General features: G+C 40.0%; 1 protein-coding gene across 6 annotated transcripts in view; it reads right to left on the bottom strand.

Annotated features, from left to right (window-relative positions):
* Positions 1-25,819, bottom strand: part of SPIDR (scaffold protein involved in DNA repair) — a 499,470-nt gene that overhangs the window by 335,836 nt on the left and 137,815 nt on the right. For 5 of the 6 annotated variants that reach the window (XM_033203530.1, XM_033203531.1, XM_033203528.1 and 2 more), the window contains 2 exons: positions 15,994-16,244; positions 3,840-3,940 (listed from right to left, as the gene is read on the bottom strand). In XM_033203530.1, coding sequence (XP_033059421.1) covers positions 3,840-3,940; positions 15,994-16,244 — 352 coding nt within the window. The remainder of the gene's footprint in view (positions 1-3,839; positions 3,941-15,993; positions 16,245-25,819) is intronic. The other variant, XM_033203533.1, reaches the window with a different exon arrangement.

Genomic DNA, 25,819 nt, shown 5'->3' with positions numbered 1-25,819 from the left:
GATGGAACGTACCTCAAAATAATAAGAGCTATTTATGACAAACCCACAGCCAATATCATACTGAATGGGCAAAAACTGGAAAAATTCCCTTTGAAAACTGGCACAAGACAGGGATGCCCTCTCTCACCACTCCTATTCAACAGAGTGTTGGAAGTTCTGGCTAGGGCAATCAGGCAAGAGAAAGAAATCAAGGGTATCCAGTTAGGAAAAGAAGAAGTCAAATTGTCCCTGTTTGCAGATGACATCATGTATATTTAGAAAACCCCATCGTCTCAGCCCAAACTCCTTAAGCTGATAAGCAACTTCAGCAAAGTCTCAGGATACAAAATGAATGTGCAAAAATCACAAGCATTCTTATACACCAGTAACAGACAAGCAGAGAGCCAAATCAGGAATGAACTTCCATTCACAATTGCTTCAAAGAGAATAAAATACCTAGGAATCCAGCTTACAAGGGATGTCAAGGACCTCTTCAATCAAGGAGAACTACAAACCACTGCTCAGTGAAATCAAAGAGGACACAAACAAATGGAAGAACATACCATGCTCATGGATAGGAAGAATCAATATCGTGAAAATGGCCATACTGCCCAAGGTGATTTATAGATTCAATGCCATCCCCATCAAGCTACCAATGACTTTCTTCACAGAATTGGAAAAAACTGCTTTAAAGTTCATATGGAACCAAAAAAGAGCCTGCATTGCCAAGACAATCCTAAGTCAAAAGGACAAAGCTGGAGGCGTCACACTACCTGACTTCAAACTATACTACAAGGCTACAGTAACCAAAACAGCATGGTACTGGTACCACAACAGAGATATAGACCAATGGAACCGAACAGAGTCCTCGGAAATAATACCACACATCTACAGCCATCTGATCTTTGACAAACCTGAGAGAAACAAGAAATGGGGAAAGGATTCCCTATTCAATAAATGGTGCTGGGAAAATTGGCTAGCCATAAGTAGAAAGCTGAAACTGGATCCTTTCCTTACCCCTTATACGAAGATTAATTCAAGACGGATTAGAGACTTAAATGTTAGACCTAATACCATAAAAACCCTAGAAGAAAATCTAGGTAGTACCATTCAGGACATAGGCATGGGCAAGGACTTCATGTCTAAAACACCGAAAGCAATGGCAGCCAAAGCCAAAATTGACAAATGGGATCTCATTAAACTAAAGAGCTTTTGAACAGCAAAAGAAATTACCATCAGAGTGAACAGGCAACCTACAGAATGGGAGAACATTTTTGCAACCTACTCATCTGACAAAGGGCTAATATCCAGAATCTACAAAGAACTCAAACAAATATACAAGAAAAAAACAAACAACCCTATCAAAAAGTGGGCAAAGGATATGAACAGACATTTCTCAAAAGAAGACATTCATACAGCCAACAGACACATGAAAAAATGCTCATCATGACTCGCCATCAGAGAAATGCAAATCAAAACCACAATGAGATACCATCTCACACCACTTAGAATGGCAATCATTAAGAAGTCAGGAAACAGCAGGTGTTGGAGAGGATGTGGAGAAATAGGAACACTTTTACACTGCTGGTGGGATTGTAAACTAGTTCAACCATTATGGAAAACAGTATGGCAATTCCTCAAGGATCTAGAACTAGATGTACCATATGACCCTGCCATCCCACTACTGGGTATATACCCAAAGGATTATAAATTATTCTACTACAAAGACACATGCACACGTATGTTTATTGCAGCACTATTCACAATAGCAAAGACTTGGAATCAACCCAAATGTCCATCTGTGACAGACTGGATTAAGAAAATGTGGCACATATACACCATGGAATACTATGCAGCCATAAAAAAGGATGAGTTTGCGTCCTTTGCAGCGACATGGATGCAGCTGGAAACCATCATTCTTAGCAAACTATCACAAGAACAGAAAACCAAACACCGCATGTTCTCACTCATAGGTGGGAACTGAACAATGAGATCACTTGGACTCGGGAAGGGGAACATCACACACTGGGGCCTATCATGGCTCGGAGGGGGGAGGGGGGAGGGATTGCATTGGGGAGTTATACATGATATAAATGATGAATTGATGGGTGCTGACGAGTTGATGGGTGCAGCACACCAACATGGCATAAGTATACATATGTAACAAACCTGCACGTTATGCACATGTACCCTAGAACTTAAAGTATAATAAAAAATACATAAATAAAAAATAAATAAAACTCGCATGTTAGCATATAAATGGAAATACTAAGCCAAAGAGTATATTTACTTTATTTTATAGATATTATCAAATTGCTCTTAAATAATGATGTACTAATTTATATTCCCACTAGCAATACATAACAGTACATGCTTTCCAACATTCTCCATAATACTGTTTTCGGACTTTTTGATCTTTGCTAAATGATATATAAAATTACCTCATTGTAGCCTTAATTTACATTTATCTTATTATGAATGTGAATGAACATTATTTCATAAACTTAAGAATTACTTGTATTTCTTCTTTTGTGAATTCTCTGTTCACATTCTTTGCCAATTATCTGTTGAATTTTTGGTCTTTGTTGCTATTAATTAATTATTATTATTATTTTTGAGACAGAGTCTCGCTCTGTTGCCCAGGCTGCAGTGCAGTGGCGTGATCTTGGCTCACTGCAACCTCCACTTCCTGGGTTCAAGCGATTTTCGTGCCTCAACCTCCTGAGTAGCTGGGACTACAGATACATGCCACTACGCCCAGCTAACTTTTATATTTTTCATAGAGATGGGGTTTTGCCATTTTGGCTAGGCTAGTCTCGAACTCCTGACCTCAGGTAATCTACCTGCCTTGGCCTCCCAAAGTGCTGGGATTACAGGTGTGAGCTACTGCGCCCAGACTGTTGCTATTAATTTAGAGTAACTCTTTACGTTTTGTGGACATTAGCTCTTTGTGATATAAATTATATGTATATTTCTGTCATTAAAAATATATATATACAGAAATTTCATTGGAAATGCAATTGATTTTTGTATGTTGATTTTTAATCCTGCTACTATGCTGAATTCATTTATTAGTTGTAACTTTTTTTTTTTGGCAGGGGCTGGGTGTCTTATAGGGTTTTCTAGATATAAGATCATGTCATCTGCAAACAGAGATAACTTTACCTCTTCCTTTCCAACTTAGATATCTTTTATCTCTCTTTCTTGACTAAGTGCTCTGGCTACAGAAGCAGAGACTGCAATGGTGGCTGCCAATAGGGAGGTACTCATCAAAGGGTACAAAGTTTTGATTATATAAGATAAATCAGTCCTAGAGATCTGCAGTACAGTATCGTGTCTATAGTTAACATACTGTATTGTATTCTTAAAATTTTGCTAAGAGGAGCTGGGCATGGTGGCACAAGCCTGTGGTCTTAGCCGGTCGGGAGGCTGAAGTGAGAAGATTTGCTTGAACCCAAGAGTTTGAGGCTACAGTACACTATGATTATGTCACTACACTCCAACCTGGGCAACAGTGAGACCCTGTCTCTAAATAATGAAATAAAATAAAATAAATTTTGCTAAGAGGGTAGGGGTGCTCTTAATGATAAGAACAGAACAAAACGTTTGGAGGTCAAGGGTATAGATTTATAGCACAGATTGTGGCGATGGTTTCATAAGAGTATACTTATTTTTAAACTCATCAAGTTATATATATTAATTATATATAGTTTTTGTATGTCAAAATTAGAATGTTGGAAAAACAAATTTTTTAAAATGTCATGAAAATATTAATAATCAACTTCATGTATTTTAATGTAAGAATTCTTTTAACTAAAACGTTTATTTACACATTGTCTCGGGTACCTGCACAGCCTTACCTGAAAGTGTCTTTTGGTAAGAAATACATTGATGTCTCCACAAAGAAATAGCAGATCTCTCTCGATTCTGCAGTCCATTCAGTCTTTCTGCTAGTCCACCTCTGTTTAATGAATTATAATGTACTAAATTTAGTTAAAAGGAAAACTTCAGAATATTTGGAACATTTATATTGTATAACCCCCAACCAGAGACAAACAGATAAAACATGCAAAATTTTAATGTATATTTGTTACCACATTCTATTCCTAGAGGCCATGTCCTCATAAGTCAGTTTTTTGTTTTCTTAGAACCTTGGTTTTCTGATTCCTAGAAATATGGGCTAATACTATGTCCTAAAAATATCATATTCTTGGAAATATGATAGCTAAATATCAGTTTACCTCTTTTTCTATTCTTTCTTAGTTCACTTATTCAATCCTAAAACAAGTACTGCTTACTTACCACCTGCTATATGCTGGCACCTAGCACTTCGTTAGGTACCAGGGACACAAGGACAGCTATGAGTGCTGCCATGGAGGTGGGAAAGCTCCCAATGAGCTCAGCAGATGGGAGCAAACAAAGAATTGTAAAGTGGGCTCAGAGTTCCAGTCAAGAGTAACCTTGCCAACTGTTGACAGAACACTCAAATAAGAGCACTTGGGTATGGGCCCCTGATTTGGACTCCAGAGATATTTGAGTATCAATCACAAACACACAGCAAGGATACCAATGTTATAAAAAAGAAAACTTCCATGTACAGCAGAAAGACAATTTATAATGATAGATATGCAGGTACTGCAGAAGAGCATTAACCTATCAATGAACACATATACTCACTGAGATATATTTATGCTTATAAATATATAGGTGAATGTAAATTACAAATATAAGTAAATACATATATATGTAGAGAGAAACAGAAGTTATCAACTCCTAACATAACTATAATTTCAAGAAAAATCAAGACCAGTTGTTAATTACCACTATAGCTACATGCTATATAGGTTATCAATGTATTATCTCATAAGTATATTATCTTGTTACCAATTCATTAATCATTTCACTACATTATCTTTATTCAAATAATATCCCTTTGAGGCAGAAAGAACAGATATCAATACCCACTGCACAGATGATAAAACCAGAATTTAGAGAGAGATTAAGAAACTGCTCCAACATTACGTAACTAGCCAGATGAGGAACAAGCTGTTAAAACCAGAATGGACTTAGCACAGCATGTGGCATTTAGCAAACTTTCAAAAAATGCCCACAATTGGTGTAACTGTTTTTGTTATGTTTTTTACTTGCAGCCTATATATAGCCCTTTCAATTATGATGGAAATATTTTAATAATATATAATATTTCTAGTATTAATACCTATAGAAAAACCTAGTATGTTTTCCTATAGGTTATTATTTCTGAATGTACTTGTGTGTAGCACATGTAACAGAAAAAAAGTTAAAACCTCTTATACTCAGAAATATGCCATAGCACCTCTATATGTCAACTTCTACTTCCTATTAAGCCCTTCTTCATATCATTGTTTACATTAAGTAACTCATTTATGCTTCCCCTTTACACAATACTGTGAAGTAGGTACTATTATTATTCCACTTTATAGATGACAAACTGAGGCACCAAGATGTTAAACATCTGTCCAAGCTTAAATGTCTAATGAGTGGTGTAGCTGGATGCACACCTAGGCAGTCTGGCTCCAGAGTCCACACTCTTAGTCTTGATAATGTACCTAGAACCTCTTAAACAGTATTATTTAAAATGATATGCATAATAAATACAAGAAGCAAACGCTGTATTTCTTTGCCCATTATCTAGATAATTATTTGCCAAATGTTGCTTTTCAATGCTGTGACCTTACAGAAAAAAAAAAAGGCAAAATGAACTCTGAAAATAGTATCTAGTTAAAGTCAAGCCTAGAACCTCGTAAGAAAACTGTGAGGATTACAGGACAAAAGGTAAAAACAACAGTAAACATATGCACAGGAGCTCTCTACACATAGCGGGATCTGGAGCCCTCAGATAAAATCTGCATCTCCAGCTGAGTTTGGCCATTAGGGCCTGTCCTGCAGGGAGTTCGGATCAGATGCACTTGAACTTAAGATAAGAAACACCATGTCCTTCAATTAACAATTCTATTTCTAGTAAAAAACCTATCTCATGTTAAAAAAATTAAGTCATACCAAAAGTTCAGGAAGGCCCTACCATCTATATCCAAATTAATTCTTTTGAACGTAGCCAGACAAGTTATTTATAAAGGCCAAACTCCAACGGAATAAAAATAAGATGAATGCACTGAGCAAGTTAAGATATCCTAATTCTCTTTCCTATAAAATCAACAGATTGGAAACCTATCTCAAAAGATTACTGGTATCAATTCGACACTGGTAAACATTTCTACAAAATCAATATGGAGAAGTAAAGAAGGATAAAGATTCAAAAATATTCCAACTCATTTCTAGTCAAGGTATTTTTAATAAGCTATACAACCAGGTAAAGAATAAACAATTAAAATGACTGTAAATGCAGTATTTTCAAGTTTTGCTTTTATTTTTATTTATTTATTTTTATTATACTTTAAGTTCTAGGGTACATGTGCAGAACATGCAGGTTTATTACATATGGATACATGTGCCATGTTGGTGTGCTGCACCCATTAACTCGTCATTTACATTAGGTATTTCTCCTAATGCTATCCCTCCCCAATCCCCCACCCCACGACAGGCCAAGGTGTGTGATGTTCCCCACCCTGTGTCCAAGTGTTCTCATTATTCAGCTCCCACCTATGAGTGAGAACATGCGGTGTCTGGTTCTCCGTCCCTGTGATAGTATCCTCAGAATGATGGTTTCCAGCTTCATCCCATGTCCCTACAAAGGACATGAACTCATCCTTTCTTATGGCCACATAGCACTCCACGGTTTATATGTGCCACATTTTCTTAATCCAGTCTTATCACTGATGGACATTTGGGTTGGTTCCAAAACTTTGCTATTGTGAACAGTGCTGCAATAAACATACATGTGCATGTGTCTTCATAACAGCATGATTTATAATTCTTTGGGTATATGCCCAGTAATGGGATGGCTGGGTCAAATGGGATTTCTAGTTCTAGATCCTTGAGGAGTTGCCACACTGTCTTCCACAATGGTTGAACCAGTTGACAGTTCCACACAGTGTAAAAGCGTTCCTATCTCTCCATATCGTTCCAGCACCTGTTGTTTCCTGACTTTTTAATGATCACTATTCTAGCTGGTGTGAGATAGTATCTCATTGTGGTTTTGATTTGCATTTCTCTGATGGCCAGTGATGATGTGCATTTTTTTGTATAAGGAGTAAGGAAGGGATCCAGTTTCAGCTTTCTACATATGGCTAGCCAGTTTTCCCAACACCATTTATGAAATAGGGAATCCTTTCCGCATTTCTTGTTTCTGTCAGGTTTCTCAAAGATCAGATGGTTGTAGATGTGTGGTATTCTTTCTTTTTTTTTTTTTTTAAGACTTCAAGTTCTAGGGTACACGTGCACAACGTGCAGGTTTGTTACATATGTATACATGTGCCATGTTGGTGTGCTGCACTCATTAACTCGTCATTTACATTAGATATATCTCTTAATGCTATCCCTCTCCCTCCCCACAATAGAACCGGTGTGTGATGCTCCCCTTCCTGTGTCCAAGTGATCTCATTGTTCAATTCCCATCTATGAGTGAGAACAGGCGGTATTTGGTTTTCCGTTCTTGCGATAGCTTGCTGAGAATGATGGTTTCCAGCTGCATCTATCTCCCTACAAAGGACACAAACTCATCCTTTTTTATGGCTGCATAGTATTCCATGGTGTATGTGCCACATTTTCTTAATCCAGTCTGTCACTGATGGACATCTGGGTTGATTCCAAGTCTTTGCTATTGTGAATAGTGCTGCAATAAACATACGTGTGCATGTGTCTTTATAGCAGCATGACTTATAATCCTTTCGGTGTATCCCCAGTAATGGGATGGCTGGGTCAAATGGGATTTCTAGTTCTAGATCCTTGAGGAATCGCCACACTGTTTTCCACAATGGTTGAACCAGTTTACCGTCCCACCAAAAGTGTAAAAGTGTTCCTATTTCTCCACATCCTCTCCAGCACCTGTTGTTGCCTGATTTTTTAATGACTGGTGTGAGATGGTATCTCATTGTGGTTTTGATTTGCATTTCTCTGATGGCGAGTGATGATGAGCATTTTTTCATGTGTCTGCTGGCTGTATGAACGTCTTCTTTTGAGAAGTGTCTGTTCATATCCTTTGCCCACTTTTTTATGGGGTTATTTGCTTTTTTCTTGTAAATTCGATTGAGTTCTTTATAGGTTCTGGATATTAGCCCTTTGTCAGATGAGTAGATTGCAAACATTTTCTCTCATTCTGTAGGTTGCCTGTTCACTCTGATGGTAGTTTCTTTTGTGTTGTGCAGAAGCTCTTTAGTTTAATTAGATCCCATTTGTCAATTTTGGCTTTTGTTGCTGTTGCTTTTGGTGTTTTAGACATGAAGTCCTTGCCCATGCCTATGGACTGAATGGTATTGCCTAAGTTTTCTTCTAGGGTTTTTATGGTTTTAGGTCTAACATTTAAGTCTCTAATCCATCTTGAATTAATTTTCGTATAAGGAGTAAGGAAAGGATCCAGTTTCAGCTTTCTACTTATGGCTAGCCAATTTTCCCAGCACCATTTATTAAATAGGGAATCCTTTCCCCATTTCTTGTTTTTCTCAGGTTTGTCAAAGATCAGATGGCTGTAGATGTGTGGTCTTACTTCTGAGGGCTCTGTTCTGTTCAACTGGTCTATATCTCTGTTTTGGTACCAGTACCATGCTGCTTTGCTTACTGTAGCTTGTAGTATAGTTTGAAGTCAGGTACTGTGATGCCTCCAGCTTTGTTCTTTTGGCTTAGGATTGTCTTGGCAATGCAGGGTCTTTCTGGTTCCATACGAACTTTAGTTTTTTCCAATTCTGTAAAGAAAGTCATTGGTAGCATAATGGGGATGGCACTGAATCTATAAATTACCTTGGGCAGTATGGCCATTTTTATAATATTGATTCTTCCTATCCATGAGCATGGAATGTTCTTCCATTTGTTTTTGTCCTCTTTTATTTCACTGAGCAGTGGTTTGTAGTTCTCCTTGAAGAAGTCCGTCACTTCCCTTGTAAGTTGGATTCCTAGGTATTTTACTGTCTTTGAAGCAATTGTGAATGGGAGTTCACTCATGATTTAGCTCTCTGTTTGTTATTGGTGTTTAGGAATGCTTGTGATTTTTGCACGTTGGTTTTGTATCCTGAGACGCTGCTGAAGTTGCTTATCAGTTTAAGGAGATTTTGGGCTGAGATGATAGGGTTTTCTAAATATACAATCATGTCATCTGCAAACAGGGACAACTTGACTTCCTCTTTTCCTAATTGAATACCCTTTATTTCTTTCTCTGGCCTGATTGTTCTGGCCAGAACTTCCAACACTATGTTGAGTAGGAGTGCAGAGAGAGGGCATCCCTGTCTTGTGCCAGTTTTCAAAGGGAATGCTTCCAGTTTTTGCCCATTCAGTATGATATTGGCTGTGGGTTTGTCATAAATAGCTCTTATTATTTTGAGATACGTCCCATCACTACCTAGTTTACTGAGAGTTTTTAGCATGAAGTGCTGTTGAATTTTGTCAAAGGCCTTTTCTGCATCTATTGAGAGAATCATGTGGTTCTTGTCTTTGGTTCTGTTTATATGCTGGATTATGTTTACTGATTTGCACATGTTGAACCAGCCTTGCATCCCAGGAATGAAGCCAACTTGACCGTGGTGGATAAGCTTTTTGATGTGCTGCTGGATTTGGTTTGCCAGTATTTTATTGAGGATTTTTGCATCGATGTTCATCAGGGATATTGGTCTAAAATTGTCATTTTTTTGTTGTGTCTCTGCCAGGCTTTGGTATCAGGAAGATGTTGGCCTCATAAAATGAATTAGGGAGGATTCCCTCTTTTTCTATTGATTGGAATAGTTTCAGAAGGAATGGTACCAGCTCCTCTTTGTACTTCTGGTAGAATTCAGCTGTGAATCCGTCTGCTCCTTGACTTTTTTTGGTTGGTAGACTATTAATTATTGCCTCAATTTCAGAACTTGTTATTGGTCTATTCAGGGATTCAACTTCCTCCTGGTTTAGTCTTGGGAGATTGTATGTGTCCAGGAATTCATCCATTTCTTCTAGATTTTCTGGTTTATTTGAGTAGAGGTGTTTATAGTATTCTCTGATGGTAGTTTGTATTTCTGTGGGGTCGGTGGTGATATCCACTTTATCATTTTTTATTACGTCTATTTGATTCTTCTCTATTTTCTTCTTTATTAGTCTTGCTAGTGGTCTACCGATTTTGTTGATCTTTTCAACAAACCAGCTCTTGGATTCATTGATTTTTTGAAGGGTTTTTAATGTCTCTATCTCCTTCAGTTCTGCTCTGATCTTAGTTATTTCTTGCCTTCTGCTAGCTTTTGAATGTGTTGGCTCTTGCTTCTCTAGTTCTGTTGTGATGTTTGGGTGTCAATTTTAGATCTTTCCTGCTTTCTCTTGTGGGCATTTAGTGCTATAAATTTCCCTCTACACACTGCTTTGAATGTGTCCCAGAGATTCTGGTACTGGGACATGAGTACCACTGGATTTCACTGTGGCCGGAGAGACAGTTTGTTATAATTTCTGTTCTTTTACACTTGCTGAGGAGTGCTTTACTTCCAACTATATGGTCAATTTGGGAATAAGTGTGACATGGTGCTGAGAAGAATGTATCTTCTGTTGATTTGGGGTGGAGAGTTCTGTAGATGTCTAGTACGTCTGCTTGGTGAAGAACCGAGTTCAGTTCCTGGATATCCTTGTTAACTTTCTGTCTCCTTGATCTGCCTAATGTTGACAGTGGGATGTTCAAGTCTCCCATTATTATCGTATGGGAGTCTAAGTCTCTTTGTAGGGCTCTAGGAACTTGCTTTATGAATCTGGGTGCTCCTGTATTGGGTGCATATATATTTAGGATAGTTAGTTCTTTTGTTGAATTGATCCCTTTACCATTATGCAATGGCCTTCTTTGTCTCTTTTTATCTTTTGGTTTAAAGTCTGTTTTATCAGAGAGTAGGACTGCAACCCTTGCTTTGTTTTTGTTTTCCATTTGCTTGGTAGATCTTCCTCCATCCCTTTATTTTGAGTCTATGTGTGTCTCTGCACATGAGACGGGTCTCCTGAATACAGCACACTGATAGGTCTTGACTCTTTATCCAATTTGCTAGTCTGTGTCTTTTACTTGGAGCTTTTAGCTCATTTATATTTAAGGTTAATATTGTTATGTGTGAATTTGATCCTATCATTATGATGTTAGCTGGTTATTTTGCTTGTTAGTTGATGCAGTTACTTCCTAGCATCAATTGTCTTTATAATCTGGTATGCTTTTTTGCAGTGGCTGGTACGAGTTGTTCCTTTCCATGTTTAGTGCTTCCTTCAGGAGCTCTTGTAAGGGAGTCCTGGTGGTGACAAAACTTCTCAGCATTTGTTTGTCTGAAAGGATTTTATTTCTCCTTCACTTATGAAGCTTAGTTTGGCTGGATAGGAAATTCTGGGTTGAAACTTCTTTTCTTTAAGAATATTGGCCCCCACTCTCTTCTGGCTTATAGAGTTTCTGACGAGAGATCCGCTGTTAGTCTGATGGACTTCCCTTTTTGGGTAACTCGACCTTTCTCTCTGACTGCCATTAATATTTTTTCCTTCATTTCAACTTTGGTGAATGTGACAATTATGTGTCTTGGAGTTGCTCTTCTCGAAGAGTATCTTTGTGGCATTCTCTGTATTTCCTGAATTTCAATGTTGCCCTGCCTCGCAAGGTTGTGGAAGTTCTCCTGGATAATATCCTGAGGAGTGTTTTCCAACTTGGTTCCATTCTCCCCATCACTTTCAGGTACACCAATCAGACGCAGCTTTTGTCTTTTCATGGTATAATAAACACTGTGAAAAACAACTTGACAATCAAAACGGGGAGATAGATATAGCTTTATTATTACCAACACACTTAAATATCCAACAATTTTGCATTGGTGTTTTTTATGCTTCAAATAGTTCCATGAATAAAAAAAAAAGAAGAAAAGAAAAGGAAAAAGAAAGCCCAAAGAGACTGAGTGACATTTCCCACAGGGCAAACCAGAGAGAGAAGGGCCAGTGTGCTCCAGGCTTCAAATGCCAACTACCTCTCTCAATCCTTGCTACCTGGCCTTTATCAGGTAAAAAAAAGTTTTTAATCACCACAAACCACCATCCCTTCACCAAAGGCAGACAAGGCAGTCACAGGCCTTTCTAGTCAGCTCAGTGAAACAGGAACTCTTCAGTTTGAAGGCCTGACACTAACAACCCTAAGCACACCAATCTCATGTTTAGTATCTAAGCATAGTAACTTCAAAACAGACATCCTCACTTAGTTATTCCTAGAAATCACAACCAGAAAATGATCAATTGCATGTTGTTGGAGCAGCTTCAGCCACTTCTATGAATGTCCCCTCCACCTTCTATTGAGGACTCCCTGACAGTGACCTTCAACAGCAGTGTGTTCTCTCCCCTACCCTCTCACTGGGCCTGAAAAGCCACAAAGGGACGGCCTTGGTCTTCACTGTAGCTTCCAGACAGACCATCTGGCACCCTCCCTTACACTCCAGCTGCAACCCAGCCTGCCCAACACCAGGGCAGGCATGTCAGTGTCCGCCCAGCTCCAAGACAGTGTCCTCTATCCGCGTCAGCTACTCTAATCTTGAAGTCCCGAACTACCTCCCTCCAGCGGCTCAACTCTGGGCGCCTGTCATCCTTACTGCCCCAGCTCATCACTTACAGTAGCCTGACTCCGTAAGTGTTTGACCAACCTTTCACCAGTCCTCAATCAGTGAGTTCTACCCCAACTCCCCATGATCCACATCCTGCATGTTCTCATTCCCACCTTACCCAGCTTAGGTTTCATAGGTCATTATTATAGCTACTCTCGGAACTCCTGTCAACCCCTTTTAGTGAGCCCCCGGACCATCCTTGTGCTCTGCCCATATGTGCAGCCCAAGGGTCGAATCCACACTGCCTGATCGGTCTCAAACTCAGTCTGTGACCACGACTTCCCAACAGGGCCTGATCCTGTCAGACAGCCCTGGAGCCCTTCTCCAGTTCATTTGTCCTCACTACATGCCCATTTCACAGATTCTCTCTCCTCAGACCTCCACAGCTCCTTCCTCATCCTCCCTGTCAGCTAATGAACGACTGCATTTTACTGGAATAGAACTGATCAGAAAGAACTACTTCCCAAGTCAGATACACGTGCCTGTAACGGCAGGGACTTCGCCTTCCCAGCTGTCCGTGGATGGCCTGTCTGCTCCTTACCAGGTCCATTCCAGCACCTGCACGGGCTCTGCCTGCCCTGGCCATGGGTGCACACTCTGAGCTCCTGACAAGGTCACCCCTGTTTGTGCCTCCCTTCACCATGGCAGAGACAACTCCATCAGTTGTCCCCTCCCTCCCCTGCCTCAGCAGTTTCCCCTTTTCTCTTGGACTTTCCTATCAACATACAAACATGATGAAATTTCTACCACCTTTAAAATAAGAAACCTTGACCCTCACATTCACTTTCAACTAATGCACTATTGATCTGTTCCCCTTAAAGCAAAACTTCTCCAGAGTTCCATCGTGCTGTCTTCAGTTTCTCTCTTTCCATTCTCTGGAGTCCATGGCAGTCTGCTTTGCCCGGTCACGCCACTGAGATGGCTGCACACCCTGCCCTTCACCGTGGAATCACAGAGGTCAGTCCTGGCAGCGTCTGTCACAGTGGGTCACCCTCTCTCCTCACTTGCCTCAGCACACCATGCTCCCTTTGTTTTGGCTCCTCCCTCAGCAGTCTCTCCCTCCACACCCCAACTTCTGTAGAGCACCCAGGACTCAGGCCTTGGACAGGTTCTCCTCTCGCCTAGCAGTGGATCTCCTGTGACCCGACCTAGCTCATGCTTCAAAAGATCTGGACACTGAAGTCTACGCATTCACATCTCCAACACCAAGCCTGCCCGTGGACTGCAGACTCATAGTCCCACTAAGATGTATAATATCTAACTGAAAATGGCCAAAAGCCTCATGATGGTCAATCAAAGATACAAGAACAAAAGCACCTGCTCCACTGCACACTCTATTCTTCCAGCTGCTCAATGAAGCACCTCCTCAGGGCTTCCCTGAGCCTGTTTCAAACTGAAATGTCCTCCCCCACCTCTGGACCCTTCTCTGTCCCCCTTTTTCTGCCTTTTCTCCATAAAATTTCTCTCTCTGACTTGACATCTATTTTACTTCTTGGCTCCGTATTACCCTTCCCCCGACACAGGCCGGGCTCCATTCACCTTTGTTCTCTGTTATGAGCAACCATTCCACTTTTCTTGCTCCTGTGCATGAACAGTGCTTGGCAAGTGGTAGGCCCTCAGCAGGGCTGGGGACGTGACTTTCTGTAATTGCATGGCATCACCTTCACCAACAAAGACATGCTAATTCCTCTAATGGGCTTCCTTTCCTTTCTTCCCAGAGACTATTACAAGCCACCTTCTATTACAAATTACATTCTATTACTATTACAAATTACATTCTATTACTATTACAAATTACATTCTATTACTATTACAAATTACATACTTTTTTGAGGCCACAACTTCTTCACTTTGGGCATAAGGCTTTCTGTCTCATGGTGAGTAGGCACGAATGGATCTCTGTGCCCTGGCCATACCACTAGACTTGGCCACATTCTCATGCTCTTTCCGCCACTGCTGTACTCAAGCTGGGGCTCTCCTCTCCACCTTCCTTCCCTACCTCCTCTTCAGGATGCCGATAGAGCTATGGTGCAAACTCTGTTTATTAGGAACCCCACTGTTTTCAAAACCTGTCTCTCCTATTCCCTGAACCCTCTCTAGAGGCTGGATCTTTTCCAGGTGACTGGCAATCCCGAAGAGAGGAATCAAAGCCCTCCTGTCTGGTCCCCAACTCCCACCTAAGAGCCATGACCCTGTCCTCACTCCTTGAACCGTGTTCTACGTCAGCCACAGACCCTGGGCTCCCCTCAGTGCACACCAGGCTTGTCTTCTCATGATGCTACAATATCATCTGTGGATCCAGCACCTACACTCTTCATGATCACATTTACTCTTTCTACTGAAACTCCTTTGCCTTGAAATGCTCTACTACTTTCGCTTTTGTGGTAATGCTTCATACAGGTTCTCTTTCTTACTTTCTTTTGTTGTTGTTGTTGTTTTTTGAGACAGAGTCTCGCCCTGTCGCCCAGGCTGGAGTGCAATGGCACGATCTCAGCTCACTGCAACCTCCACCTCCCAAGTTCAAGCAATTCTCTTGCCTCAGCCTCCCGTGTAGCTGGGATTACAGGTGCGTGCCTCCATGCCCAGCTAATTTTTGTATTTTCAGCAGACACAGGGTTTCACCATGTTGGCCAGGCTGGTCTCGAACTCCTGACCTCGTGATCCACCCACCTCGGCCTCCCAAAATGCTGGGATTACAGGCGTGAGCCACCCCCCGGCCTCTCTTTTACTTTCATTGAGTCTTTGCTTGGCATTGTTTGGTTCAACAACAAAGAGAACCTTGTATTACACAGGATTGGGGAAGGTCCCTACAGGCTCCTTCATGTTATCTTTCCTGTTTTGCTCACCATGGCCACAGCCTAGCCCCAGACTGACACTGTAGTTCATGGCACACCAGACACGTCTTGTCTGTGGGTTCTGCTCTCTCATGCTTTTTTTGCACTTGCAAGTGTTGCCCTGGCAGATCTCTCTCATAAAAGTAATCTGACACGATCTATACATATTTCCATTTCCCTTTTTAGATTGCAAGTTACTCAAGAATAGAACAATTATATACTTGTCTCCACAGCACCTAGAACACTGACTCTCAATAACATTTGATAACCCAAATAAATCTCCATTAAGAAAGGCAGTCACATCCACTGGGCATGACTGAAGCTATAACCCTCAACTTGGATGAACATTCTATTAATCGGCTCCAGAACTTAGGACTTCATATACAAGTATTTTAAAATTAACATTTTAGATATTTGGGTTATTAAAGAAAGAGAAAAATTTAAAAAGAGTATTTAAAAGGGTACAATTTAACCTTAAAAGCTTCTTCTTCGCTGACTTTTCTGGAGTCCTGGGAAACTTAGCTGTGGGTTTCTGAGGTGTATGCAAAATGGTCTCTGTTGATTTTGTCCTTGGGTCTATCAGTCTCTCCACAGTCTGTCTTGAATCTGATGCAAACTCCACGTGGTATTTGTGAGGGGATTCCGAATCAAGGAGTAGGACATTTTCCAAGTCATCTTCTTTTTCACTATCTGATGAATACTCTAAAATTTCTATAGAACTTGGCTAAAAAAAATTAAAAGAAAGGCATATTTTTAAATACAAAGCATACTTGATTCAAGTTCATATTTATATACATCTATCATTCCATTTTCTTACAGTTATATTTCTTGAAGGACCTTTTTGAACACAGTATCTGCAGCTTAAACTTCTGTTCTGACAAAATCCAAAAGTAACCAAGACCAAGAAGAGGTTAAATCAACTGTAAGCCAGACTTTACCTCACAGAATCCACAAAAATAAGTATAAATACTTCAATCTTCTTTCAGAAAACTACAAGACAGTACCACATATACAGGTAATCTCCAAAACTGAACTAATAACACTCATCTGAAAGGCTGATGATCGTCAATACAATCTGACAGCTACTGAAAAGAAAGTATTTCTTGGATTTTGAAATGTAACATGAAGCTAAATTGTCTCTTCAGGTATAAATCATTTAATTTGCCAAAAGAAGTCCCCGAGGGTAAAGATCAAGACTTGACTCTCTCCATACAATTATATAATTATTTTCCAGAGACTAGTTTGAAATTGCAAATATCAACAGGAACTATTTCAGAATATGAGTCACTGTCTCCTTTTCCTAACATTTCCTAAAATGTTTCTTTCTCCAGCTCAGATTTCTAAACTTTCAAAATAATAAATTTTTGAAAGCTGATTATAAAACAAGAATTCATATCGCATGGCCAAAAAAAAAAAAAAAAAAATATCATATGGCCAATTCTGGAGGGAAGAATCAAAACCTTCTCTGATGTTTTCTGTCTTTGCCAAGACACACGCCAAATTTAAAGCACAATAGGATTTTATTTTCCTATCACTTCATTGTATAGGTCAATCCCATGTTATTCTGTGTCAGCAATAATTCATCCTTCAATATCCTAACTTCCAGTGCACTAGAAGTCCCATCTAATTCACTACCTAAATATTGGGGGTGGCACTAGAATTTACATCATTAGCTAATCTACATAAAACAAAAGGCTTTTTTTCTGAGGATTATATGGTTAAATTCTTTTTTCTTTGAGACGGAGTCTCACTCTGCCACCCAGGCTGGAGTGCAGCGGCATGATCTTGGCTCATTGCTACCTCTGCTTCTCGGGTTCAAGTGATTCTCCTGCCTCAGCCTCCCAAGTAGCTGGGATTACAGGTGCCCAGCATGATGCCTGACTAATTTTTGTATATTTAGTAGAGATGGGGTTTCACCAAGAAAAAATCACCTGCAGTTGAGAACCACTATCCTAGAAATAAGTCAACAAATAACCAACCACAGGCGGCTTGGGCTGGGGACTCACATGCAGCCATGAAGAGGATTCATGTTGCTTGTGAGGATGGGAGAGGCTAGTCCCAGATAGTTATAAAACACTGGTAGGAATGCTGCCATGGAGATACTGCTTGGGCTCCAAGGAGAACACATAAGAAGGGTGACAAAGCCAGGAGAGGCACAGGGAGAGAGAAGAGTTAAGTGTCAGAAAAGGTCTGTTTCTGGTTGGGTGGGTGTAATCCCAGCACTTTGGAAGGCTAAGGCAGGCAGATCACTTGAGGCCAGGAGTTTGAAAGCAGCCTGGCCAATATGGCAAAACCCTGTCTCTACTAAAAATACAAAAATTAGCCGGGTGTGGTGGCGCACACCTGTAATCTCAGCTATTGGCGAAGCTGAGGCAGGAGAATGGCTTGAGACCCTGGGAGGCGGAGGTTGCAGTGAGCTGAGATCACACCACTGCACTCCACCCTGGGTGACAGAGTGGGAAGGAAGGAGGGGAAGGAGGGAGGGAGGGAGGCAGGGAGGGGAAAAGAAAAGAAAAGAAAAAAATGAAAAGGAACGAAAGAGAGAAAGAGAGAGAAAAGAAAAGAAGGAAAGAAAGGAAAGACAAGACAAAGAAAGAAAGAAAAAGAGAGAGAGAAAGAAAGAGAAAGAAAGAAAGAAAGAGAAAGAGAGAAAGAAAGAGAGAGAGAGAGAGAGAAAAGAAGGAAAGAAAGGAAAGGAAAGACAGACAGAAAAAAAGAAAAAGTAAAAGAGGGTTGCTTCCCAGAATCTGGCACCTGAAGTTCAATGCTAAGTGTGGGTTAATTAGATAGAGAGAAGAGGGAAGGACATTCCAGGGAGAAGAAAGAGGAGGACCAATATTCTGAGGCAGGAGAGAGCCACTGGCAGCTTGACACAGGAGCTAACAACCTCAGACGGTAATGTGGAATTGACCATTCGAACATTTGAATGGTGATACAGAGAGGGAGGAAACCACGCTGGCTGGGGAAGGGCAGCTAGCTAAAAGGCTCTTCCATAGTCAGAGCAAGACATTGAGAGGATCTGAGTGGTAGTGGGAATAGAGAGGTGGACTGAAAAGAAAATGAGGAAAAGGATGCAATAACACTTGAGGACCAAATTCAATATAGCAGGAAACACATTCGGGCAGGAGTTGCTATACTCAAGCTGGTTTTGATGTGTGAATGTTGTGGTGCCTATGGGATACCTGGGGAAAAACTGGTCAACAGGCAGTGGCTCTGCAGGTCTGGAGTTCTAAGAGTGATGTGGGATGGGAACACAACTTCAGAAATCATGAGAATCAGGATGTGAAGGCACGAGGGATGGAGAAGAATATCTATGGAAAAGTATGTGAAAGAAGAAGAGAAGGTCCAGATTGGAACCTTGGAAACATCAAGAACATTCATGCTGTCTTCAGGTGACAAGAGACTGAACAGTGTTCTGCATTTGACAAAAGAGAAATTGTACAGATATAAGAAATCCATGGGACCTTGGTAAGAATGTGCCTTAAAGAATAAATGGAAGATAAAATGAAAACAGCAGACATGACAATTTGTTTTAGAAAGTTTGGGTAGGCATATTTTATTTTCCGTCCCAGAAAGGATGGCATAAAAAGGTACATTTGCTCAGCTGTGAACAACCTGGCAAGACGATGCTTAAGTTAAAATCATGAAAACCATGAAATCCAAATGAATTTCCTCAGTGAAGAATTTAACATCAGTAAAACTGCTAAGACTTAGCAGCTCAGGTAGTACTTCAAAATTCTCAGCATCAATCCATGATAACAAATTTTAGGTATTTTAAGCTATTGCTTCCTCAGTGAGAACTAGCAAATATCTAAGAATGCACTGAATGCCAACTAACCACATGCTATGTTAGCTGCTACGGTAGTATAAAGAAATTTTCAAGTCCATCCTTGCTCTTGCATCCTTATACCCAATTTAAAAACTGAAGGAAAAACTAAACTAAAAATACAAAACAATTTATGGACAATTCCAAACGTACCCTGCATACAGCAGATGTAGAAATGGAGAAGACCACTTGGAGCAGTAGCAGCCTAGAAGGTCTTTCCCAATAAAAGTGGTGTCTGACTCGAACACTGTTGTGGTCTCAGCCCTACTCCCTACTAGCGGGCTGCCTTAGGGAATTTATTTAACTTCCCTAAGGTAGTGTCCTTGATGAGGTTGTTTCCTCATCTTCAAATTGGAGATGCAGTAATAAATGCTAACGTATAAGCATTTAGCAAATGTTAGCTATTCTTTTTAGCCCCTATAGTTTACATGTCGTTTGGTTTTAAATTTAATATTTTAAAATTTGTATTTATTTTCTGTTAAAACTTTTTTCTCAGTTTCTAAGAGGATTTCTATACAAAAGACAATGAGGAACACCAAGAATGTCTTCTGTAGACAACCAAAAAGACAAATACTGTCTTAAACCTGCAGAGCAAATCCTGGATTCTTTGTGTAGTCATTTTTTAATTAATTATTTACTTTGTTTGTTTTTTGTTTTGTTAAAAACAGGATCTCACTCTGTTGCCCAAGCTGAAGTGTAGTGGCGTGAACACAGCTCACTGCAGCCTTGACTCTCCTGGGATTGAGTGATCCTCCCACCTCAGCCTCTCAAGTAGCTGAGGCTACAGATGTGTGCCACCATGCCTGGCTATTTAAAAAAAGTTTTTTGTAGAGACAAGGTCTCATTTTGTTGCCCAGGATGGTATCAAATTCCTGAGCTCAAGCCATCCTCCCACCTCAGCCTCCCAAAGTGCTGGGATTACAGGTGTGAGCCGCTGCACCCGGCCCATGTAGTCATTTCTAACAGGAACCAAGGCAGAAGGAACACCTTTAGGAAAGGATAACTAGAAGCCACCATTTTAGCCTATTATATTTTAGAACATTCCCCATGCCCATAACCCCAGATGAACATGAAGGAACGCTCACACCACAGACAGAGAGGGCCTACTGGCTCACCAGACACAAGCTGTCTTTGCCTGAGCCTGACTGTGAGGAACACATAATCTTTCAGAAAGAATGATATGTACACGTATGCATGTGTGCACAGACAAGTGTGTGCCAGAGAGGGTGGAAGAGAGAGGGAATGGTCAGAGATAGGTCAAAGGCGACTGCAGGTTCATAGGTTCAAGCTTGTATTCCCTCTCTACATTGTAGAATGAGATTAATGAGAAAGGAGGGTCATGAGTTTTGGAACAAGACAGACTTGTTTTTGATCACAGCTCAACTATTTAACTACTTTGTTACTTTGAACAAGTTGACTCCCCCATTCCCAGCTTAATCATCCAAAAATGGAAAAATTCTTTGAGAAATAATACAGATAATAACTATTTATTATGAAATATTTAAGGGCACAGAAAGGTAGGGAAAAAAATTAACAAGTAGATGTACCCATCACCTTCTGTCAAATTTTAATACAATGCAAATTTTTCTTTAGATTTTTTTTAATGGTATGGGTGAAATGTTCTGTATTTCTCTTCCTGTGCCTATTCTCCTTAGAGGCAACTCTCTCCTGAATTTGGCATTTCATTATTATCTGTTTTAATTTTTTTTAATAGCACACATACAGACGAACTATTTTGCAAGGACACAGCAGCTGTAGATCATTAATTTTCATTGCTATTTTCTGACTATACCACTTTTTACTTACCTATTTCACTGTTGGTAGACACTTAAGAGTTTTGTAAATTTTCACATTACAACAAAACTGTAACATGTAGTACTATACTTGTTTCACTGGGCACATACATGCTAGCTTCTCAGTGGTATACACTAGCCCAGTGGATTCTTGGACAGTCCATTCTTAACTACACTGGCAACTGTGAGACGGTTCTATAGAGACCCTGTGCTGACAGAAATGCTCATCAGCAGTGTTTTAAAGCTGTGGCACATTATCAGCATCACTGAGTAATTTTAAACTTTTAAATTTATACCTATCTGATGGGTGTGAAATGTTATATCTCTCCTATTTAAGTGTGCACATCCCTGATCATTCACAGGGTTGAGCATCTTTGCACCTGTTGATCGGCTCTTCACACTTCTTCCTGTGTGTTCATATCCTTTAACCGTTTCTCCAATAGGAGAGAAAATTAGTTTTTCAATCATCTGGATCTATGGAACACATAGATGGTCAGAAAATTGTTATTAAAATTTTAAAGTGACAGAACAAGGACCTAGTATACACCACTGACATCTTTCCCAGTACCTTAAAAACATCAACCACATTTCTTAACCATAGTTATTCCTGATAAGTTGCCTACTGCTGCCACACAGTGACCCAATGTACTTGGGCGAAATTTGTGTTCCACGGCAACTTTTTTTTTTTTTTTTTGAGATGGACTCTCGCTCTGTCGCCTAGGCTGGAGTGCAGTGCCATGATCTCAGCTCACTGCAAGCTCTGCCTTCCGGGTTCATGCTATTCTCCTGCCTCAGCCTCCCAAGTAGCTGAGACTACAGGTGCCACCAACACGCCTGGCTAATTTTTTGTATTTTTAGTATAGACGGGGTTTCACTGTGTTAGCCAGGATGGTCTTGATCTCCTGACCTCATGATCCGCCTGCCTTGGCCTCCCAAAGTGCTGGGGCGTGAGCCACCATGCCCAGCCGGAAACTTTTATCCTTTACCAAATCATCCTTACAAAAAAAAATTACTTTGCATAAATGATGAATTTCAAGAACAAAGATTTAAATTTGTTTTTCTTTTAAAACACTTACATTTTACATATTTTTCCTATTTTTGCAAAGTTAACCAACTGATGCCCTCTTGAAACTTTCACAGATTACTTCCTTCAGAAATACAGCCCAGTTATAGAAATAATATGGACGAGGAAATAAGGAACTTTTATAGCAGTAAAACATCTGCAATGGTCAGATGCGCAGAGCAAAGAATCACTATGTAGCTATTATCATAATCTGCTAATGTTTAAATACAATAAAATAATTATCAGGACTCTTTTTCCTTCTTGATGTAAGGAAGTTTGGAAGGAGGAGTCTTCTGATTTAGTGAGTAAATATCACAAACAAGACTGGCATGAGGCAAGGAATAGTTTTTATGAAGCCAGTCAACAAAGACAGTAGTCTGGTCCTATTTCCATTGCAATATACTAACAGGACCTTGGTTAAAGCCATCTGCAATTTCTCAAAACCATAAAGTATTCAATACTGACTCTGTTTCCAAAGTTAGCAATACTGCTGTAGTACACATCTGTTGCAATTTATTTCTGACTCCTCTTTTCAGAGAACAAATGTCTCTGTCCACAGAAGGAAACCCTTCAACCTCTGGCAGTCATGAGGTTACGGACATCTCACATCTCAGTAGCCATGTGTCTAGGATAAGACTTCTGTCAGAGGTCAGAGCTGATTGGCCTCAAGTAGACAACTGACCAATGCTAAGCCAATCAGATTCTTTTCCTCCAGATTTTGAATTGACAGAGTCTGGGAAGGGGAAGTTAAGCTACACTAATGACAAACCTCTAGATGAAAAGTCCATGAGCCCCTGCCAGTGAGGTTCCCAGGGCTGCCCCAAGACTCAGTTCATCCTTCAACTTTATCTTAAGTTACTCAAGATTTGCAGTAGTGTTCTAGTGAATTTCCTCTTTTTTTAAAACCAGCTACATTTGGTTCCTACTACTTGCAACCAAAAGGATAACTACCTGAAAAGTATCTCCAAATAGAGAAAATATTAAATAAATATTTATTCAGTACACACCACGCATAAGGTATTATGGAATAGAGAAAATATGATGAGACACACTTCCATAAAGAGCTTGAAATAAAATAAAGCAGATATAAGCATGGCTCACACTAGTGCTCCAAATGGACAAAAATGGAGCCCTTATTTCTGGATGATCTAAAACCAGCAGGCATAGTGGAAGAGGTAAAACCTATACTGAGTCTCAGAGGATTGGAAAATTCTCAACTGATAAAGATGCAAAAAGAGAGACAAAAGCACATAAGGCAGGAAAGTAAAATGACTTTCACGATCTATAGATGAGTCTAGGCAACTGAGAGTTTAGAGTTCATACTGGGAGGCAAGAGACAGTAATGTGAAAAACATAATCCTATGGATTGGGTGAGGAGCAAGCTGTGGAGGATCTTGAATGTCAGGTTTAACAGTTTAGATATCACTGAAGAAAGCAGAAAGCTTTTGAAGATTTCCAAGTAGACAAGGAGGATGAATTTGGAACACACGTTGAGAAGACTGTTGTGGAGACTGCATATGGGATGTATTTGAAGAAGGGAAATGCTCATGCGGTAAGTTACTGTAAATATCCCAGCCGACCTCTCTCCATTTCAGAACTGCCCATCTTCTCTTATAGGGTTCAATTCACATACTCCCAAACATCTCAATACAACAAGATCAAAATCAAACTCCTAATATGTTCCTCAAAACCAGCTGTTTACCCCAGTATCACCTGATCAATACCAGGTGCCACCCATGTGCAAGTCAGAAATCCTCTGATATTCAATTCATGACTAAGTTTTACCTCCAAAACTAACCAGGATGTGCCCCTTTCTCTCCACCCACTCCCACCTGGCACCACAATGGCTGTGACTCAGAGCTGGTCTCTTGCTCCACTCCTGCCCTCCTGCCAGGGTCTGCCCTACACACCACAATCAGAACAACCTAAGTCAGAGCATTCCATGCTCTTCCTTAAGATCCTATAAACAACTTCCCAGTACACCTAGGATGCCATTCAATGCCCCCCATCTGCCCTGTGGTCTCTAAGGCCTCAGGTGGCCCCTGCTCCCGCCAGGCCTCCACTCATAGCTGTCTGTCTCCTGGCTGCTCCCTAGCCTTTCTGATATGCTTTCAGGTTTCCACACCATGTTCTTCCCTGCCTGTGGACGCCACAGCCCTTTCTGCCCTAGAATACGCTTCCTCATTCCCACCCCAAATCTTTTCCTAAGTCTTTCTCATGTTTCAAGGTTTCAGCCTAAAAATCCCCTCATCACACAGGTCTGCCTTCAGTATCCTAGCAGAAATTGGTGAGTGCTGGGGCTGGGGCAACAGCAGTAAATTCAATCTATATCTATATCTATATCTATATCTATATCTGTCTCTCTCTCTCTCCGCCCCCCCCCCCGCGCCCCCCCAACTTCCTCCTTATTTTCTGGAACATGAGAAAATTAGGCTCCTTTCAACTAAAGTAAAACAGAAAAAATAACCACAACAATATCATCATCATCATCATCATCATCAAAGTTCTTATACTAGGCTCTACCAGTTTTGAAATATTTATAAATGTATTGACTCATTTATTTCTCACACGGCTGAATGAAAAATAGTGATCGAAAACTACTCATTATATCTAAATATCAGTAACTATGCTGGCAGAGGCTGTCCTATACATGGGAACCCATGAGGGACACTTCAGTGACTTGCTTGAGCCCCCACAGCAATCTAGTAACACAGGCAGGAAGCAGCCCACTTCCTACCACTCCTGGCTCAACTCTTCCAAAACGTTGTCCCACCTCTCCAGGCCTACACACCTGACTTACTCAGTGAACTTCAAAGCAACAGTTAATAACTAGAAGCCTCAGTGAAACCAAAAAATTTTAAAAAATACATAATAAAGTATATGAATACTTATGTCAAGTAGAATTACTCCATTAAATTTAAAGAATTTCCCTCAAGTTTTTTTTCATTTAAGCAAGGAAAATTCTAAAAAAGAAAATAAATTAAGGGCAACTACACTTACCAAATAATACATCATAGTGTAGAACTATAGTTATTAAAAGCTTGGTACCAACACAGGAATAGACCACCCAATGATTGATACTCCCGAAGTACCCAAATTAATATTCCTGAAGTATACCCAAATAGAAATGATTGCATATAAAAATAATAAAAATAAGAGTGCAAATCACTAAGCAAAAGAAACTCACTTGGGAACAACTGACTACCTATCCAGAGAGGGAAAAAAGCTGGTTCCCTCTCTATTTACACCAAAATAAATTTCCAAAAGATCAAAAAATCAAAATATTTTTATAAAGAACTAAAAATATGGATACATTTTAAAAATAATTGTAAACTGGAGAAAAGTTTTTCTAGTATGACACAAAGTCCACAAAAGAAATGACTGACCACATAAAAATTTAAAACTGTGTCCAAAAATTTCCCCAAGTAGAAACATTTAAAAGACAGCAAACTGGTAAAACAACAACAAAAGAGGACAAAAAAGAAAAAAATCTGCCACAATAACAACCTAAGTCAGGTTTTGTTTTCTTTGATGTACAAAAAATCCCCATCAATCAATAAGAAATGGGAAGCCAACCCAATGGAAAAAATGAGCAAAATATGCAAACAGGCATTCCA

This window comes from Trachypithecus francoisi, unplaced genomic scaffold (genome assembly GCF_009764315.1).
Source record: "Trachypithecus francoisi isolate TF-2019V2 unplaced genomic scaffold, Tfra_2.0 Lachesis_group7, whole genome shotgun sequence".
Taxonomy (NCBI): Eukaryota; Metazoa; Chordata; class Mammalia; order Primates; family Cercopithecidae; genus Trachypithecus; species Trachypithecus francoisi.
Note: the sequence above shows the minus strand (reverse complement) of the source record. Positions and strands in the feature narration are given on the sequence as shown.